At 38.6% G+C, this 21,205-nt stretch overlaps 1 protein-coding gene across 1 annotated transcript in view; it reads right to left on the bottom strand.

Annotated features, from left to right (window-relative positions):
- Positions 1-21,205, bottom strand: part of defl (Integrator complex subunit 7) — a 301,189-nt gene that overhangs the window by 88,640 nt on the left and 191,344 nt on the right. The window contains exon 15 of the mRNA XM_090407701.1: positions 14,531-14,725. Coding sequence (XP_090263827.1) covers positions 14,531-14,725 — 195 coding nt within the window. The remainder of the gene's footprint in view (positions 1-14,530; positions 14,726-21,205) is intronic.

Here is a 21,205-nt window from a genome sequence, read left to right as displayed (position 1 = left end):
AACCAGTAATTTCCCAACTGTAAAAATTGTAGCTTTGATAGAATAGCTATCTTCTTCTTCTGCAGCTTCACCCACTTAAGTGGGGTCACTGTTGATGATGAGTCTCCTCCACATCCTCCTGTCTTGGGCTGTCACCACATCCAAGTTCTTCATCCTCAAGTCCTCTTCTACCAGCTCCCTCCATTTCTTCTTTGGCCGCCCACGCTTCCTTGCACATCCATCTGCATGACCCTTCTTCCCACATATTCGTCCTCCCTCATCACATGACCAAACCATCTCAACCTTGCCTCTTGTATCTTCCCTCTTCGCTCCTAAATTCGTAACTTTCACTGTTCCCCTCACATAGTCATTTCTCAGACGATCCTTTCTGGTCACACTGCACATCCACCTAAGCATTCTCATCTCTGCTACTTCCATCCTGCTGATGATATTTTTCCTCAGGGCCACAGTTTCTATAGCATACGTCATAGCTGGCCACACTACTGTCCTATAGATTTTGCCTTTCAGATTGATCGGCATCCTCTTATCGCACAACACTCCAGCCATTTCCATCCAGTTCCTCCAACCCGCTTGTATCCTGCATCCCACTTCCTGTTCAGCTCCTCCATCTTCTTCCACTGTTGAACCTAAGTATCTAAAGTTCTTCACCTTCCTGATGACATTTCCTTCCAGCTCCAGATCTGTCTCCTGGCCGCCGCCCACTGTGCAACACATATACTCTGTCTTACGTCTGCTCAGTCTCATACCTCTCTCTCTCTTCCAGTACTTCTCTCCATCTTTCCAGTTTAGTTCCCTCTTCTGCACACAGCAAGATGTCATCTGCATACAACATTGTCCAAGGCGCATCTTCTCTCACCTCCTCCGTCATCACCTCCATCACAATATTAAACAGAAACGGACTTAATGCTGATCCTTGATGAAAGTCAACTGTTACTTGAAAACTTTCTGTCTGTCCCAGACAGGTCCGAATTCTTGTCTTCACATTTCTGTACATCCCCCACACCAACCTGACATATTTCTCCAGAACCTTCTTCTCCTTCAGACACCTCCAGACTTCTTGCCTTGGCACTCTATCGCATGCTTTCTCCAGATCAATAAATGCCACATGTAGCTCCCGTTGTTTCTCTCAAAACTTTTCCATCATCTGCCATAACCCAAAGATAGCATCTGTTGTTAATCTACCAGGCATGAAGCCAAATTGTTCCTTTGCAATCTCCACCTCCTTCCTCAATCTTCTATCAAGACCCTTTCTAGGATTTTCATTGTGTGGGACATAAACTTTATTCCTCTGTAATTTTTACAGTCTTGTGCATCCCCTTTACCCTTGTAGATGGGGACAAGAGTACTCTCCCTCCATTCCTCGGGTATATTTTCCTGTTGGCAAACTTTCATGAATAGGTCCTACAGCAGGTCAATTCCCTCTACCTCCCAGTGCCTTCCGTGCCTCCACTGAAATCCTATTGGGGCCCACCGATTTTCCATTCCTCATCCTCCTCTTCATGGCCTCTGTCACTTCCACTCTACTGATGTTCTGCACCATCCCCTCAGAAGGCTGCCCATCTTCTCTGTGAGTCCTTGCATTTTCCTCATTCAAAAGTCCCTCAAAGTATATTCTCCATCTGTTTCTTATGTCCACATCCCTCCATAATACTCTTCCTTCAGCATCTTTGATCTGCCTCGCATGTAAGATGTCCTTTGCTGCTTTATTTCTATTTCGCTAGCTGGTAAATTTTTTTCTGTCCTTCCTTTGTTTCTAATTGATCATACAGATCTTGATATGCAATGGCCTTTGCCACAACTCTCTTGGCTTCTTACTTTCTCTCTCTGTACACCTCTCTGTCCTAAAACGATTCCTCACACTCTCTTCTTTTAAGCGAAACCACTTAACTGTCTTCAACCCATGGCTTCCAGAGGTTCTTATCTTCGATCTTATTTTAAAGTCTGCACACAGCAGTCGGTGTTGCTGTGCCACTTGATCTGTTGGAGTTACTTTACAATTTGTCACAATCTTGAGATGTTTTCTTCTAGTCAAAATGAAGTCAATTTGTGAACTGTTGTTACCACTCCTAAATGTTATCAAATGTTCTTCCCTCTTGTAGAAAAATGAGTTCACAATTGCCAGATCAAACGCTACTGCAAAGTCCACAACACTCTCTCCTTCCTGGTTCATCATTCCCACTCCGTGGCCACCATGCACCCTTTCACAGTCTCTATTCTGTCTCCCTATGTGTCTGTTCAAGTCTCCTCCGACAATCACCATCTCGTTTTCTTCCAGTTCCCTCAACACGTTCCAGAACTCATCTTTCTCCTCTGCTGTACAGCCAACTTGCAGGGCATATACACATAATACGACCACCCGCTCTTCTCCATGACCCAATTTCGTTCGCATGATCCTGTCATTCCTTCTACCCATTTCCAGTACTTCGCCCTTCATTCTGCCACACACCACAATTCCTACACCATTTCTTCCCTTGTTCTTCATTCCAGAGTAGAACAATTTATATCCATCTCCCAGTTCCTTTGCCTTTCCCCCCTTCCACCTTGTCTCCTGCACACATAAAATGTCCAACATCCTCTTCCTCATCATGTCTGCCACCTCTCTTCCCCTTCCAGTCATGCTTCCAACATTCAGTGTTCCCACTTGCAACATCATAATAAATTTAGTTTAATCCATTATCCAAGTGTGAGCAAAACAAAGTTTGCACCTGAAAGTATCTTCAGGACTGGGATAAGGTGGTACAACACCAGGACAACTCGTTGCAAAGGTGGAGCAAGCTATCAACATTCCTGTCTCAGTATCTCCTAAACTTTCAAACTTTCAAAAAAAAAAACTTTCAAAAAACTTGCAACATCCTCTCCACCTGCTGGGCTCGCTTCTTTAACTGCACCCGCCCTTGATGCGGTACCCCTCGTCCACTTCTCGCAGCTGTAGGGTGATGTGGCTGCACGTTGAATTTCCTGCATTCTATTCTTTGATAGAATAGCTATGACATTCCAATATGTCTCTTGCAATATTTAAAACTGCTATTATAAATAATTATTTTAGTTATTATTATTATATAATGAGTTAAAGGCTTCTGTAGCTCAATCAAAAGACAATGTCCTTTGGATAGAAAGACTTAGATTCAAATCCTATTCAGGATATGAAAAAAAATCTTTATCAGGACAATAAAATGCTCTCCTTATATTTACAGTGTTTTCTTTGATATTAAAATGTCAAAAATCCAAGAAGTCTTAATGATGTGACAATCATTGAAAGCCAATGATATATATATATATTTTTACAAATATGATCTCATATCATTGGAAGTTAATGATTTTTGCAAAAGTGGATAATATAAATAAATCTTTGGATGCAGTTTTGCTAAGGTGAACCCTTCTTTTGACTTTACCACTATTCTATATTAAGATGTCTTGGATTTTTGACATTTTAATATCAAAGAAAACACTGTGAATATAAGGAGAGCATTTTACTGCATGGTTATTTGGATTACTATTTTTTAAATCATGTTTTTGATAATATATTCAATGCAATACCAGAAATATTTTTATTTCAAGAATATAATCAAAAGTCATGAGACAGGAGAGAATAATGTGCTAGTTGTGTTGTACTAAAATTTCCTGCATTAAGTGCCTTTGTTGCATAATTGAAAGAATACCATAACATTGCATCATTCAACTGGAAAAGGCTTGCATTTGATTCTTCTCATGACAAGAGGAATCTTTATATGGGATTTTTCAAATGAAGGTGAGTTAGTCAAACTCATATGGAGGTAGCAGAGTTTTATTCTCCTGGAAAATAAGATTTTTCATCCTGCATAAAGGCAAATCGGCCATAAGACATATGCAACTTACAGACAAAAATGCTGTTCTTGATGGTAGTAGTGCCACTGTGTGTAGTTGGAGAATTAAGCAGTAGTTGGCAGTTGGAGAATTAAGGACTCATTATGAGATGGTGAGATATGTGTAGTGGAGTAGAGTGCCCTCTCATAATGAGTCCTTGGAGGTGTCATGTAATGAATATGAACCCTAACCAATTTTTCCAAAATCTTCACCACCACTCCTGAGATACTAATTGGTTGATAGTTGGATACATCGATCTTTGCACCACCCTTGTGCAATGGCATTACCATGCATTCCTGCAGAATCTTCCCTGTTCTGAGATCCATATTAAATATTAAACATATTAAACATTGTCTATCCAAGATCGTGTGCTGATATCCCATCAGTCCCTATTGCTGAATTCTTATTCAATTTGTGCAATAGCTCTAATACCTCATCCTCACATGCCTGCATTTCTTCATCTAGTGAAGAGGTAACAGTGAGCTCAAGGTTGCGTACACCAGGTTGATAGCTTTTAACAAAATGGGCACTCATTAACTAAAAACAACCTCTTCTGCATCTGTAATCCGCACACCATCAGGATTTAGAAGAGTAATTCTTTCATATTCATTCTTTCTTTTACTTGCATCATATCGATAGATATGCTGCAGGTAAAAGAATGAATTCATTCATTCTTTTACCTGCATTCAGACTTACAAATTTCTGAAATTTGTCAGACTTGCAAATTTCTGAAATTGTCATACAGGATATCAATAGATGAAAGTTTTCATTTGATGGAGAACGTATGAGGCATCTTTTGAAGTTTAGAATGAATACCATCAAAAAGGCGGTGAGAGCTAGATTTTTTCAATTATGGAGTTATGGACAGGTCTTCTGATGATCAGAAGACCTGTCCATAACTAAGGTAGCTACATTGCCTCTGATTGGGGGAAAGTGATATCATGTGGTCTTGACTTGGTGATTATGATACAATTAGGAAGTAGCTTGAAGCAGTACCATGGCATAAAGATCTGCAAGGGAAAGATGTTCACATTGTCTACCCAAGATCAAGAGGGTAAATCGGGCAGGAGATAGATGGATGAGTAGTAGTATTATTAAGCATGAGCTGCAAGCCAAGAAACTGCTGCAGAGGATATATAAAGAGAAAGGTGACCAGCTAACTCATGAACAGTATAAGGATCAAGCAAGAAAGGCAACTAACATAGTATGGAAGACAAAATCAGATTATCAGAAAAAATTAGCCAAACAGGTAAAAGGAAATCCCAAAGTGGTTTTTTTCATTTATGTGGCAAGTAGAAGGAAGAGTGACTATGGAAAGATAATGAGTACAGATGGTAGAGAGGTAATGGAGGCAGATGAAACTGTTGAACTAGAGTGATCGTTTTGCCAGGGTATATCATCCAAGTGAAGATATTGTTATGACATGTAACAAGGACTGATGTGAGAACAGAGGTTGAAGATACTAAGGGGTACTTAGTATATTGTACAATCTGATTGCAAATACATTTATGGGATTGGATAGGATATTGGCAATGCCTTTGACTAGGCTAGTGGCTCAGGCAAAGTCACAAGAGAATGGAAGTAGGACAAAATAATTCCTTTGGATTAAGGTGGATCTAAGTCTGTGGTACCAAATTATAGACCAATTAATATCTCAAGAGTGATGGTAAAATTACTGGAAAAGTTAATCATAAAGAGAATTCAGGAATGGGTGGATAAGAAAACGATACTCTATGAGGAGCAGCATGGCTTTGTGAACAACCGGTCATGCCTTAGTAATTTACTAAATTTTTATCACAGAGTGACAACTGAGTTTAATAAAGGGAATGGCCACATGATGATACAGCCGGATTTTGCAAAGGTGTTTGACAGGATACTGCATGGAACTATTTTATGCAAACTGCAATAAATGGGAATAGATCGGAAACTGGTGGTATGGATAAAAGGGTGGTTAACTATTAACTTTGATTAACTATTATCCTACCCAACTTTGCATCATCAGCAAACAACTGAATATCTACTTTCAAATTATTTAATATATCACTTATGTACAAATTAAACAGAAGAGCTCCAAGCACAGAGCCTTGTGACACCACTAATCACCTGCTTTCTCTTGGATTCTGTTCCTCCATATACTACTTTTTGGTATCTGTCCATGAGCCACCCTTTTATCCATATTACCAGTTTCTGATTCATATCCATTTGTTGCAGTTTGCATAACAGAGTTCCATGTGGTATCCTGTCGGGCAGCTTTGCAAAATCCAGCAGTACCATTGTGTAACCATTCCCTTTATCCAATTAAGATGTCACCCTATTATAAAAAGTTAATAGATTACTAAAGCATGACTTACCTTTACATGCCGCCCCTCATAGAGTATCATATTCTTATCCAGCCATTCCTGAATTCTCTTTTTAAACAACTTTTCCTGTACTTTTATAACCACTCCTGAAATACTGTTGTAATACCTGAAATATCATATATATAATACCTGAAATATTATATATAATATAAATACCTGAAATATTGGTCTATAATTTTCTACGACAGACTTAGAGCCTACTTTATCGAAAGGGATTATTTTGCCTTCCTTCCACTCCCTTGGGACTTTGTCAGACCTGAGATTTAAATACCTGGTCAAAGGCATCACCAGTTCCCCTGCACATTCTCTTAAAATCTGAGCCATTATCCCATCCAATCCAACAGCTGTATTTGCATTCAGATTCTGCAATATTCTAAGTACTTCTAATTCATCAACCTCTGTCCTCACATCAGTCCCCATCAACTCTGCAATAATACTATCTTCACTTGGATGATATACCATTGCAAAGTGGTCACTAAGTAGTCCAACAATTTTGTCTGCCTCCATTACCTCTCTACTACCTACACTCATTACTCTGGGATAGAACAAACATGTCCTATATAGATAAGGATTGTTTCACAAGAAAATTCAAAGAGGCAGCAAATATGATTAAAATTCCTACGCAATGCAACAAAAACCAAGGTTTGATTTTAAATCAAGTTTGGTCATCGTTTATTAAAAATTTACCAATTTCAGACCGTGGAGAGAGTGATTGTGAACCACAGAATGCGACAACAAATAGTATTTCTCTAGCTAACATGCATTAACGGTTGTATAGATCTGTTATTCAGTTTTATAACGAACTGTTTAGATGTTCACAATATCAACAAATGAACTAACTTTCATCATTTTTAGTAGTTTGTGCTTTAAACTTTTAGTTCTCTTTACTCCTGAAGATTCTGACGACTAACAAAACTTTTCAGGTGTTGTTTTTAGTATTTGTTTAGTTTTTAAAAGTTTTCTTTAATAAATATGTGGTCACAAAACTGGAATAACTATATTGAAAATGAACAGTTGTTCAAAAGAGAATATCAATGGGGGGGGGGGGGGGGGGAGAAGCAAGTGAAATTTTTTGGAGATACAGGCAGCAATATCTGCAGTGTTTAAGTTGGCAGGGGATGCCATTAGTCTGAGAGGTACCTAATCCAGTCTGAGGATTTCTGTATCATCATAGGAAGGGAAGAGTTGGTCAAGAGAATTCTTGCTTATTTGAAAGGATAGTATGTACAAAATTTGATGGTAATAATCCAGTGGTGAAGATTTTTATAACAGAAACAAACATTCACTCACGCTTATATATACAGTACATAAATAGAGTATGTAGATGGCAGACTTTATCTCGTGTATTCCTCTGGTGTGTGTATGTGTGAGAGAGAGAGGGGGGGAGGGGAAGGGGGAGAGAGGGTTAGCACTGCATTTTGATTACATAAGAACTGATTCTCGTAGACAGGCTTATACGTTGGTTATGCATTATTAAAACACTTAAGGAATTGAACAACGTAGTTAAGGATATAAATTAAATTATACTTTAATAAATATTTTCCGATATTTCGGCAATGTCGCATTGCCATCTTCTAAAGGAACTTACAAAAAAAGCACGTGCACGTAGGCACTACAAACACAGTAACTGGGAATGAAGAGATGAAGCTATTGTTCTCCTAAAAGTCCTGATGGTGCCCTCTAGCGGGCTAAGTAGGTGTTCTTGGCCGTTGGGCTGAAGGTCTGCTGATGTAAGCCTCCCAAATTTGGGGCAGTCGCATACAACCAAATTTGTTGAGATTTGGAGAATTTCTTAGGGCTGAGGCTAATTCCATAAATAGTCTTTCGTATTTGTATTTGCTACGTTGTATTACTGTAGCTTTCTTCCACCGTATTCTGTGGCATGCATCCAGAGCATGGTCCGCAAGACCAGAATGGCTGTACTTGTGAAACCGGATGTAGTCCTTGTGTTCAGAAATTCTGATATTCGCTGTCCTGCCTGTTTGGCCAAAGTAAGACAGATTACAACTGCAAGGGACCTGGTATACACCAGGTAGGTCTAGGGGAAGTGGTTGGTCTTTAGTGGAGTGGATAAGGGATGCCAATTTTCTGTAAGGTTTGTAAAAGGACGTCAGGTCATGCTTTTTTAAGATTTTGGTAATCTTTTCCGAGGTGCCTCGGATGTAGGGAATGGTGATGGATTTAGAGTAATCCTTGTTGTGGAGGGGGGGAGGGGATCTGTGGTTTGTAGGTTCTAATATTTTTTGGACTTTTTTTGGGGGGTAGCCATTGGCTGAGAAAGTGTTGAGGATGTGATTTAGTTCAGTGTTTAGGGCCAAGTCGTTTGAACAGATTAGTTTAGCCCTGTTGTATAGTGTTTTCACTACTCCATATTGTTGTGAGGGAGGGGCGGATTGTTGGTGAATGTATCTGCCTGTATGGGTGGGTTTTCTGTAAACTGAGAAAACCAAGGTTCCATTAGGCTGGCGGGTGACTAGTGTGTCTAGGAAAGGGAGGCTGTTTTTTTCCTCTTTTTCCAGGGTGAATTTGATTCTGGGGAGCTGGTTGTTTAAGTGTGTTAAGAAGGAGAGAAGTGTTTCAGAGCCATGTGGCAAAATAGCGAACACATCATCATCAACGTAGCGAAGCCATATGGTTGGTTTTTAAGGACTACAGTTGCGTTTCCCTTATCCACTTTGGTGATAACTATTTCTTTATTATTCTTCATTTCCTGTAGAGCTTTATATTCCTTGTTGGATATGTTGGATTTTGGTGGGACTGCTTTGGAAAGGACACAGGCTACATCCAGTCTCACACTGTTGGCGACTTGATGTGGAAGGTGGCAGATTCCGCGTTCGATCTGGATCATAATATCCTCACTGGGTATTTTTTTGGGAGCAATCGCGAAGTTGTGGCCACGTGACAGCGCGTTGATTGCTTCAGGCTTCAGGGTGACTGAAGAAAGGTTGATTACGGTGTTGGAAGCAAGTTTTGGAAGGACGGTGGGTGGGGGGGGGGGGGGGTGGGGGGGGGGGGGGGTGGGGGGGGGGGGGGGTGGGGGGGGGGGGGGGTGGGGGGGGGGGGGGGTGGGGGGGGGGGGGGGTGGGGGGGGGGGGGGGTGGGGGGGGGGGGGGGTGGGGGGGGGGGGGGGTGGGGGGGGGGGGGGGTGGGGGGGGGGGGGGGTGGGGGGGGGGGGGGGTGGGGGGGGGGGGGGGTGGGGGGGGGGGGGGGTGGGGGGGGGGGGGGGTGGGGGGGGGGGGGGGTGGGGGGGGGGGGGGGTGGGGGGGGGGGGGGGTGGGGGGGGGGGGGGGTGGGGGGGGGGGGGGGTGGGGGGGGGGGGGGGTGGGGGGGGGGGGGGGTGGGGGGGGGGGGGGGTGGGGGGGGGGGGGGGTGGGGGGGGGGGGGGGTGGGGGGGGGGGGGGGTGGGGGGGGGGGGGGGTGGGGGGGGGGGGGGGTGGGGGGGGGGGGGGGTGGGGGGGGGGGGGGGTGGGGGGGGGGGGGGGCATAAATCTTTCCACTGCAAATGTCCACAAATTCAAGCATAAAAAAGCAGATCCCTTGCAGACTGAAAGTGGCAAAATTCATATTGGTAGTTGTAAATTAAATAAATGTGCTTCCAGGCAGTGAAGAAGGCTGTTGGGCCTGTTTATTATTTATGATAGGATAAAAGGGAGAATAATGGGAAGTAGTTAATAACAGATATTTATCATTATCAGACCTCCAGGGAGTCAAGGACTCATCAAGAGAGGCCATACATCACCCAGACCAGCTATCATACTTCCTTTTAAACTCATTCACACTAAATGCACTCTCTACTTCAACAAGCAAACTGTTCCACTCACTCATGGTTTTGTGAAAGAAAAATCTAGCTCTCACTTCTTTCTTGACTGCACATGAACTTAACTTCCACAGATATTCCATTGTCTTCTCCCTACTTCCTATACAAGGTGATTCAAAAAGATGGACTCAATTTCGAACGGCTATATTTCCTGAACTATACATCGTATGGTTCAGGAAATGAACCATAGGTCCTAAAGTTTGAAATACTACTGCTAGAGCACTTGCCTAGCGCACAGCCATGCAGTAGCATCAGTCGTGAGCAAAATGGCTACTATGCAGCACAAATTTTTTTGCGTTCGTGAGCTCATTAAAACTGAGTCGGCAACTGAGGTGCAGCATGCGTTTTGTCGTCATTTCAACATTAACCCTCCAATGAGGAAGAGCATTTGTCATTGGAATTATCAATTTGAGCAAACAAGTTGTCTGTGTAAGGGAAAAAGCTCAGGCAGACCACGTGTATCGGTACGAGACGAATTCAACAGACTTTTGAGTGTAACCCAAGAAAATCAACATGTAGAGCGAGCAGAGAACTTTCAATACCACAACCAACTGTCTGGCATGTGCTGAAGCGCCGTTTATTGTTCAAACCATACCACCAACAGCTGGTTCACGCTCTTCGCGCAAATGACAAGGTAAAGCGTTTCGAATTTCTGATCGTATGCTCCAAAACATGGAAGATGACACTTTTCTGCCGTGTTTAATTTTCAGTGGGTGAGGCGATGTTCTACCTAAGCAAGAAAGTAAACCGACACAATGTTCGCATATCGGGACTACAAAATCCCCGTGAAAGATTGTAACATTAGAGGAACTCCCCGAAAGTTAATGTGTTTTGCGCCTTATCGAGAACAAAGATTTATGGACCTTTCTTTTTTGCTGAAGAGACTGTTACTGGGATAACGTATCTGGACATACTTGAAAACTGGCTTCTTCCTCAAATGAATGAAGATTCAGAAGACTTCATTTTCCAACAGGACAGAGCTCCATCCCATTGGCACCAAGATGTTTGAGATTTTCTCAAAAATCTCAAACATTCTCAACGATAGATAGGTTGCATTGGGAATGAAGACCTTGCACTTCATTTCTGGCCCCCAAGATTTCCTGATCTCACACTCTGTGACTTTTTTTTTTCTTGTGGAGGTTTGTAAAAGAAGCAATTTATGTACGACCTCTACCAATAACTTTGGTTGACCTAAAAAACCGTATCATCATAACTGTGGTTATGATGTAAGACATCTTTCTTCGGGTATGGAGTGAATTCAGCTACCATCTTGATGTTATCTGTGCGGCCAGGGGGGGGGGGGGCACATCAAACATCTATAAACTTTATTGTGAGTATAATCAAATATACTTTATATCATATTTGTCACTAGTTCTATGTTTGATATATAGACTTACAAAATTGAGTCCATCTTTTTGAATCGCCCTGTATAATGAAAAATTTTATCAACCGATATCCTACAATGTCCTCCCAAAAGTTTATAAAACTCTATCATATCATTCCCTTTTTTTTTTTTGTTATCTACCCAGTGTCTGCAGTCCATATACTCTCAATCTGTCCTCATAATCTACAGGAACCCAGGAGACCAAATCTTGCACAGTAGTTGAGGTACAGTTGCATCCTTATGTTGTAATTTTTGCTACATGACTCCTGATATAACTGCAAGGTCTCTAAACTAATCAGTTACTCCAAGCAAAATTCACAAATATTGCCATTGGATATCTCATCACACCAAAGTGCATAATTTTACACTTACTAACACTGAACTGATTGACAATATTGTTTGCTCACATTTCTAGACTATTCAAATCACTGTGTAAATACTATATGTCAGTAGTATCTCTGATTACCTTGCTTATCTTTGCATCATCAGTAAACAACTGAAGATCTCTTGTCAGGTCATTCCCAATATCGTTAATATATAGATTAACCAAAAATGGTCCGAGGACTGATGCTTAGAACAACCACTAGTCATCTTAAACCTGATTCAAACCTGTCATATACATTTTCTGATACCTGTGCATCAGCCACCCACTAATCCAAGACAGCAGTTTATCTTGGATTAGTGGGTAGCTGATACAAAACAGCTTTTAATGTAGTATCCTATCCAATGCCTTAGAAAAGTCTAACAATATCATAATGTATCCTTTCCCTTCATCCAATTCAGCCATGACATTATAATATATAAGCAAATTGCTCACACATGACCTCTAGTAAACCTATGCTGGTCCTTGCAATGTATATGACCATTTCACCCATTTCAGTACGTGAGTTCTTATCAACCTCTCTAAAATCTTCACAATCACTTTCCCTTTTTAGATACAAGATGAATATGGGCTAGCTTTCAAGATGTAGATATGCTAACACTAAGGGCAAAAGTCTTTTCAGTATCCAGATCAGTTACGATGCTTTTGACATCTTTTAATAGGGATGGACTTTTTTTTTTTTCCTGAATTGGTAAAATTATATAACACATTTATTAAAGTTAAGATTTTCCTTTCCTGAACAAAAAGTAAGCTTCAACTAAATATTAAGTGTGCAATGAAAGTCTGAATTTGAAACCATTTACTAGGTAATAATATTTTTACAGAAATTGATCAATTATAAAATTTATGGTTACTGCTATTTCTGTCAGACATTATTAAATTAAATCTTTAATGAGGTTGAAACTCACATATATTTATTTCACAACCTTCATTAGTTACAAGAGTGTCAATGTGTTTTGCCAATTCTTATTACTGGCATTTTCAAGACATTTACTAGAAATATTATGCTGAAACATATGGTAAAATCTTATGTGACTTTAATGTTCTTTTTTCATTGTCTTTGAAACAATGAAAGATGCACGCATTATAATTTCATGTCATGTGGGCTGACGAATTAAGAGATGATTTCTTGGAAGCCATCATATATGTACATGCAATGTCTCAAAACAGTCAGCAACTGATGATTTTTTAAACCACTGAGGTTGACTGCTTCAAAATAATTAGCTCATACAATACATGAGTATAGTGTATGCAACTGATTTCAAAAGCAATGGAAAAAGAATATTCTTACTACTTAGTTATATTACATTTTGATTTACAATTGAATATAACAGTTCTAGTTTTATGTCCTGAAGATGCCAACAGTATGAACTGATAAAATATGTTGACATTGAGGATATGGACACTAAGACAATTTCACTGCAACAGTAGTACCACCTGGATGTCAGTATATGTGGAAGCAAAGTATGGTTGAGCGTAAGTTACAAATAATGGATTTGGATAAATACTAGAATAAGAACTACTGCCATTTAGGTATGGAACAATTTTTGCTTCAAGCTTTTCAAATTTAGTTTTGTCTTCACCCAACCATTATAAGTCAGGATTTTAATTTCAAGTCAAACTGTCAAGTGCTGTCATATCAAGTGATCTAATATGCTGCACTTGATAACAGGAATTCAGTTAACAAGAATTAATTTGAGTCCATGTTCAGATCATGAGAATAAAAACAATATTCTAACCGCAGATATGAACGAACATTATGGAGATCACCTCAATTCTCACCAAGGAAAACATCCAATATGTTTGGCGATTGGTACTGGTAAAAATTATTGCCAGTGCAACTAAGGCCATAAATTTTGCAGGAATGGCCTTAGACAACTAAGGCCATTCCTACAAAACAGACATACCAGTTTTATGGCCTTATCAACTAAGTCTATAAAACTGAAAAGAGAAGTAATTTGGAGTCAGCAAAATTACTACTGTTAGGTTGATTTGACTGGAATTATAGCCAAAGTAACTAAGCCAATATAGTATGTGTGTTAATTATATGCAATTTCTGGCCAGAAAAACCCTATCATCTATGTATGAGACCAGTTAATTTAACATCAGTTGAAAAGGCTTAATAAATTGTAACATTAGACAAGCTAATTCTTAGTAATTTACTTATATGGACTAAATAGTGAAGAGAATATGACCTCCATATCCTTTGGTTGAAAAGACATGGATACAAGTCATATTCTCTTTACTATTTGCATAATATCACAACAGGTAAATTTAATTAAGTCAATGATTACAGAAAATACTACATATTAAGTCTATAAAACTGAAAAGAAAGTCATTTGAAGTCAGTAAAATTACTTTACTTTACTGTTAGGTTGGTTTGACATAAAGGAATAAACATTTAATGAGTTTAAACAGTAGTAGAGACAAATAAATCTAACAGAATGGAAGAAGAAACATGTCAGTCAAACATCAAAAGTAGATACCTCCAAATCAGGCAGTGCCCACAAATGTACAAATGTCCAAGTACCATTTCTGCATAGAATTAATTCTAGAACCTGGCTGTTGTGGCTGAGTGATTATGAATTACTGACAGTCAGAAATGTCTTTTTTCTTCTTATTTTCAATTTAAGGCAATACTATTTTAATTTTTCCTGTTTATAGAAAATTCCAATAAGAAAAACTAAACAGTTTTATTAAGCTCTAACTAAAACATTAAACTAAATGTTTTCATTAAATAATACCTGTGAAACTATCCTTCCACACTTCTGAAGTTCATCTCTACATGTCACGGCAACAGAGGCAGCAATAGCAGGAGGCGGAGAGGTCTTTACACAGGAACAAGTATGTTGGAGTTGTAAATGAGCCTGCAGTACTTCACTTCGCAAGCGTGCATACTTACACCGAAAGGTAAGGGAATGAAGAGGAGAAGTTGAAGCCTACAATATAATAAAAAAATTTAAAAAAATGAAATGTACATAAACATACTTCTTAATCACCTGAATATTTTACAGTGAACTTGAATGCCTTTATATATATAAAAGGCAATTCATACATTTTTTTTTTTTTTACTCCTGTGTTAAAATGATTTCTAATGTATAATGTGCTGAAACAAAAATAAATGATTAATAATAATAATTTATATAGAAAAGAATGTCTACTTCATTGAAGTGACATTAAAAATACTGCATCCTGATTTCACTAATTAATGTTTTTTTTTACAAATGCTTAACATAAGATTCACACACAGCATGCAACAATAACTGAAAGTGATTTCAGTTATTGTTGCAAACTCAACCTAATTTCAGCAAATTGATTTCAGTTTGCATGTGTTAAATCTTTTATTTATGGGACTTATACTTAGATTAGTTTGTTACTTGATTAAATCCTTTCTTATTTAAAACCTTATTCAATTAAAATCCTACTGGCTGTTCTATTGTTATGTCATTACTTTCTATATATTTTTTGATTTTTCTCTTCCTCTATCTTTCTATCGCTATTTTACTTCGTCAGATATCGGGCCTAATATGCTTACATCTAGGATTGTTTCCTCTTCAGGCAAATTTATATTTTGCTGCGCCAGCCAGTATCCTATAGCAGAAAAGATCCTTGCTCAGGGAGACAATACTAGATTGAGGCTTTCTTACACAATATCTTACTATAACACTGCCATATAGATTCAGATTATTGCAGTCGTGACCTAAATCTACAATTATATACACTTTCTAATTCCTTCCCGGCAAAAGTGGTAGTTTGGAATCATAATCAGGCATGACTCAGGTTTAGGTAAATATGACATGTTTATTGGAATATCTAAACAGAATACACAAAAAATTCATACACATTAATTTGACTCAATACTAAATAAAAAACTCGAGTTAAGAAATTAACATACTCTAAATTAAATCAAAGGTTAAGAAACATTGTAAAACACAGTAATTGAAAATTGGAATAGATTGCAAATGATATGAAGTTAAGTAAAATTTCCTTTGCAATCTATCCCATTCATAAGATAATATAAACAATCATTCTTATGTTACTCAGTTACTATAAATCCACTATTCTAATTGTGTTAAGTTAATTCTATCACAAACAACACAAAAGATCTCTTCCAAACAATTCTTCTTACTCTCAAAGGAGGTAAACTTTCTAATCAGAGACTGTCCACAAAGTTCTTTAGAAAATGTTCTTAATTTACATACACATATAATCTTCTCTCTTCTAAGGAATATTATACACAAAATAGAGTAATTTTACTTTACCGAACTTTTTCCCGCGTCTTTCAGCACCACGTGTACGTCTGGTTACTTCTTGTCTATTGGCTGTCCTAACGCCAATGTAGAGGTTACGCTATCTTCATAATTTCTGCCGAAAACGGACTCGAATCTCTGTGTCTCAGGATACATTCCGATGGGACTTTTCAGCGACAGCTTGACTCTGCTAGGACTGGAAATTTTACCTTCAGCTCTGCGTAGAATCCTACTCCATTCTCAAGAAAGCTCGCTGCCAGACATCTTATCCTAGACTTCAACCTCCTACGCGAAACTACCCACTAACTTCCGAACCACCAAGCAGGAAAACAATACGATGAGAGAGCTCCGATAAAGCGCTCGTCCTCTTATATTCTTCGTTAGAGTGTCCCCTTTTACGGAGTCTCTTTTGCATACGACCTATATCTTTTCACCCCTTAGGTTCATCCCTTGCTTTCCCGACACTGTTATGCTCTTGTATTTATGGAATTCGCGTCGATATACGTTCCACATAAACTACTGCCGCCAGCGTTACGCTGGACACGTGTACTTGTATACTTTCTAAGAATTATTACTTAGTAACTATCTGGTGACTCACAGTTATTCTATACAGCTTAAGTGAGGCTTAAAATTAATATTAACAAAATTCCTCCTTTAAAACATTCTCTAATTCGATTTTAGTATAATCACAACAGATTAAAATACATGGAACATGAGATAAAAATTGCAATTTTATACATAAAGAGAAGTTTCACTTTTGATTTCAGCTGATGTGCAGGTATTTCTCTTTGTTAGTAAGTTTAGTATGTTAGATTCTGAATGAATGATTTCTTTGCAAGATTCCTTCATTCAGGATCTAACACATGCAAACTGAAATCAATTTATTTTATTTTTTTCAGAAATAAATAATGTGTTGTTCTTTCCTTGGCCATAATAGCTGCTTCAATGAAGAAGAGTTTCTACTAAATTTCTGATAAAAAGTTAGTGGTAAGGTGCTATGCTATGCTACACTACACTAAAGCATTAGTATTAAAATGTATTGACCTCTTCCACTAATGAAGAGACCAGTTTTAGCCCTCTTCATTAACTCTGGAATGTTGAATTAATAGTGTCCTAATTCAGCATTTCCCACAGATGAATTGGAATATTCAATCTATGATGCTCTGGTAGACATGTTCACATGTTTATAACTATTAATTTATGGCATAAAGATAGTGTTGTCTATGTGCTGTACAATGGCAATTTTATGTTACCATGCTTATATCTTTCTCATAGTAACACTATTTGTATGCCATAAATTAATACTTATAAACATGTGAACATGTCTTGACCAGAGCATCATAGATTGAATATTCCAATTCATCTGTGGGAAATGCTGAATTAGGACACTATTAATTCAACATTCCTTTATTAATTCCTACATCGATTTTCTTCCAGAAAATCCACCAACTGATGTTCTGGAAGAACAAATCAGTCAAAGAATACATACAACTAACAGACAAAATATTAGTCAACAGTGGGGTTGTGTTGTGTAGAGTACTCACTCACAATGAGTCCTTAGACTCAGATGTGTTATGTAATATAATAACAATAGAGCAATCCCACATCATTCTAGTTCTATCCATAAACTTCACTGTTGAGATAGGTAAAAAGTGTTCTCCAGACATCCAAACATCCATCTTGCTCTAATAGTACCAACAAAGTCTGTTTGTAGAAAACACTTTTACAAACAGATTAAAGGAACCACTATGGGAAGTCCCTTGTTACCTGCCAATTTCTACTTAGAGCATCTTGAAGATTCCTAATTCTCTTCAATACAACCCTAACCTTCCTTTTGGATACACTATGTAAATGATGTGTTTGCCATCTGGCCAGACACAGAAGGATATCTAGTGATACTATAAGTTAAAGATGCCAAGAAATTATATTCTTGGTTTCACCCTTTATCAAAGTGTAAGCAAACAAAGTTTATCTGTGAAGTAACGACTGGGCTACTTGTATATAGAAGCTAATGACTTCAGCCTCTATATACAAAGTAGCCCAGTTCGGAAGTTACTTCATGTGCAATTTCTTGGTATCTTTAACTCTAGTGACTTTCTTAACCAAAATTAACAGCCTACACCCACATATCAACTTCACCATGGAAAAAGAAAAAGACAAAGTTAGCCTCCCTGGACATCCTCCTTTCCCATACCCCATCTGCAATACTTACAATATTCCAACATAAGCCTACATTCACAGGCTAAATACAAGATTCAGCCCATCATCCATCTAAAAAAAACCAAAAAAAAAACCAAAAAAAAAACCAAAAAAAAAAAAAAAACGGGCATTTTCAAATCATGGCTCAATGGAGCACATGTTATCTGCTTCAATTCTCAACAAGAACTGAACATCATCCATTGCATTAAACTATAGAATGGTTTAACCTCAAGGAAGAATACATCCTGGACCTAACCCCAAGAACCCTGAACTTGTATGGTAAGTGCCTATCCCATACATCAAAAGCATCTTGGAAGCAATTGCAATTAAATATATGCAAAGATCCTGAAAAGATACAGTTTAGATCATATATTATTCCCTACCAACAAAATTGACTCCATGTTCCCATCTACAAAAGATAAACAGCCCCCCCCCCCCTCTGGTGTTTATCAGGTTCAGTGTGAGTGCTTCTCATACTTTGAACAAATAGGATGTTCAATCAAAGAATAGCTACAAGAAACATTATTCTGTTGATATAACATCAACAATAAACCCCAAAAATCTAGTCTTGCTCAGAATGAAGTGGACACCGACCACAATCCTCTAGTCCAGTACTCACCTTTTACATTGGTGGTGTTTTAATTTTGAGGAGTGGTTACTTAAAGAGAGTTCTGAAGCACTTCTACAATGCCCAAACTTAAACTGGAATGACTGCTTATCTATAGTAGTCATTCCGATAAAATCCATCCTTTGTTCTAGCTTCACTTTGTGATTATGCTAATGCACTGAATGACAGCCTGTTAATTTTTGGCCAAAATATTATTATTATTATTACGTGACACCACCAAGGAGTCCAAAGACTCATCCATGGAGGACACCTACTCTACAGCTCTCCGTTTTCACTGTTCAGTCTACCAACTACAGCGAACCGCATCATCTACACCAACATCATCTAATGCCCGCCACCACCACTATTATTTTCACAGACAATCACAAACATCCTTGCCCAGGGTGGGATTCAAATCCACAACCTTTTGGCTGGAGAGTGGATATGCTGACACTCGGCCAACCAGACTGGCATATCTGCAATAATAAAAATTATTATTCTTTATTCCAGTGAATATCTGTATCTAATAATCTCACAAGTGTTATTAAGAACAATGGGAGGTGCTCAGACCAGGATCGTCTGAAGCAGACTGAGGACTACATAGACAAATCAATGCTATGGATATAAGTATCATTATGGGCAATTTCAACAATAATTTTATTTTATTGGATTTTATTTTTGTTGCATATAACAGAAACAGTAGTTGATGTTGAAGCAACAATGGTGGTTTAATTGGCTTAATGTCCAGATTAGGAATAGATGAATTTTGAAATGCTCCAGTTGCAGTTCCAATGGCTTGATGATGAATAGGTCTAGCTATCATAAGGTACTCTCCCTGGCAGAATCATAGACTTGGGACCCATAATCAAGTTTGGCCTTATCACTGCACTGACCTTGCAACTACCCTATGGAAGGGAGGAAGGTAAGTTTATTGTTAAATATGAGTCCCAAGAACTTGGCTTCTGGTGCAACTGGGATTAATATCCATCCTAGTTAGAGGTCTGAGTCAGAATGGAAACAATGTATGTGGCAAAACTGCACACCAACCGTCTTCTGCTGCGAAAATCTGAACCCGTCTGTGAGCACCAATTTTGAGAGATGGGCAATGATTTGCTGCAGCTGTCTTTCCATGATCTTCATATTACAGGAATGACAGATGCAGTTATCCACATAGAGACCATTACTTACCGTTTGAGGAAATTGTTCTGTTATCAAGTTGACCTTGATTGCAAAAAGTGTGATATTTAGAATTGAGCCTTGTGGGACTCTCTCTACTTGGGTATATAGTTGGGAGAGAGTGGTTCCCATTTAGAAAATTCTGTTAGATAAAAAGTTCTTGATAAAAAGAGGGCAATTCCCTCTGAGACCAAAATTGTGCAGGTTTTTCAGTATTTCAAATCTCCATGAAGTGATTTGATATAAAAGAGCATACTTGGTTTTCTTTTATATCAAAGAAAACCAATACTAAATTATCATGTTTTAGGAAGGCAGCTTAAATGATGCCTCCAGCTGAACTGAATGACCAGTAATAGAATAATATTTTTTGAAGCCAGATTGTGTTCTGGAAAAAAAGTTGTTTCTCTCTACAACCCATAAAAGATGAGAGTGAGACATTTTTCCAGAATCTTGCACATGCAGCTGGTCAGAGCAATTAGACAGTAGTTATTTGAGGATTCTGGATCCTTACCTACCTTAAGAAAAGCAATAATAATTGCCTTTTGCCAGGTATCAATGAAATCTACTCTCACAGAAAATTCTATTGTAAAGGTGCAGCAGATATTTTACCATCTTGCAATCTGCAATCATCTGGTCTAACAGCAATTGGATGGCACTTAAGCAAAGCGCCTTTCATTTCTTCAGTGAATGGCCTATTGTATTCTTCATGCTATTCAAAGAAAAGAGAATTTGTTGTTTTTCTGTTTTGCTTTTATGAGCAAGGAACTGGGGCGGGGTTAGGAGGATATTATATTCGAGGTTCTAGAGCTGGTGAATGACATATCTGCCATTAATTTTCTGGATTTGGGGTTGTTTTTGTTATGGAGGATGTATAGTGAAATCCAGGATTCCTTTTGACTCTGATGGCAGATGTGTCTTGCTCAAGCTTCAGCATGTTTGAAAGCAGTAAGGTTGTTGTTGTGGAGATATCTTCAGAAACCCCAAGCTTTCTTCTGATCTTCTTTGGCTGTGCTAATGTCAATCCATCATGGCTCAGGAAGTGTGGAAGCTGACTAGATATTGCAAATGTGGCAGCTTGTGAAATACAATGTGTCATGATTCACTGCACTGCTGATGGAAGAGGAGCCGACATCACAGAATTGAATTCTGCTAATAATGAGAAAGGTAGGCAAGTCAACTTGCTCAAT

Source organism: Typopeltis vanoorti, chromosome 17 (assembly GCF_054136105.1).
Source record: "Typopeltis vanoorti isolate ZY-2024b chromosome 17, IOZ_Tvanoo_1.0, whole genome shotgun sequence".
Lineage (NCBI taxonomy): Eukaryota > Metazoa > Arthropoda > Arachnida > Uropygi > Thelyphonidae > Typopeltis > Typopeltis vanoorti.
Note: the sequence above shows the minus strand (reverse complement) of the source record. Positions and strands in the feature narration are given on the sequence as shown.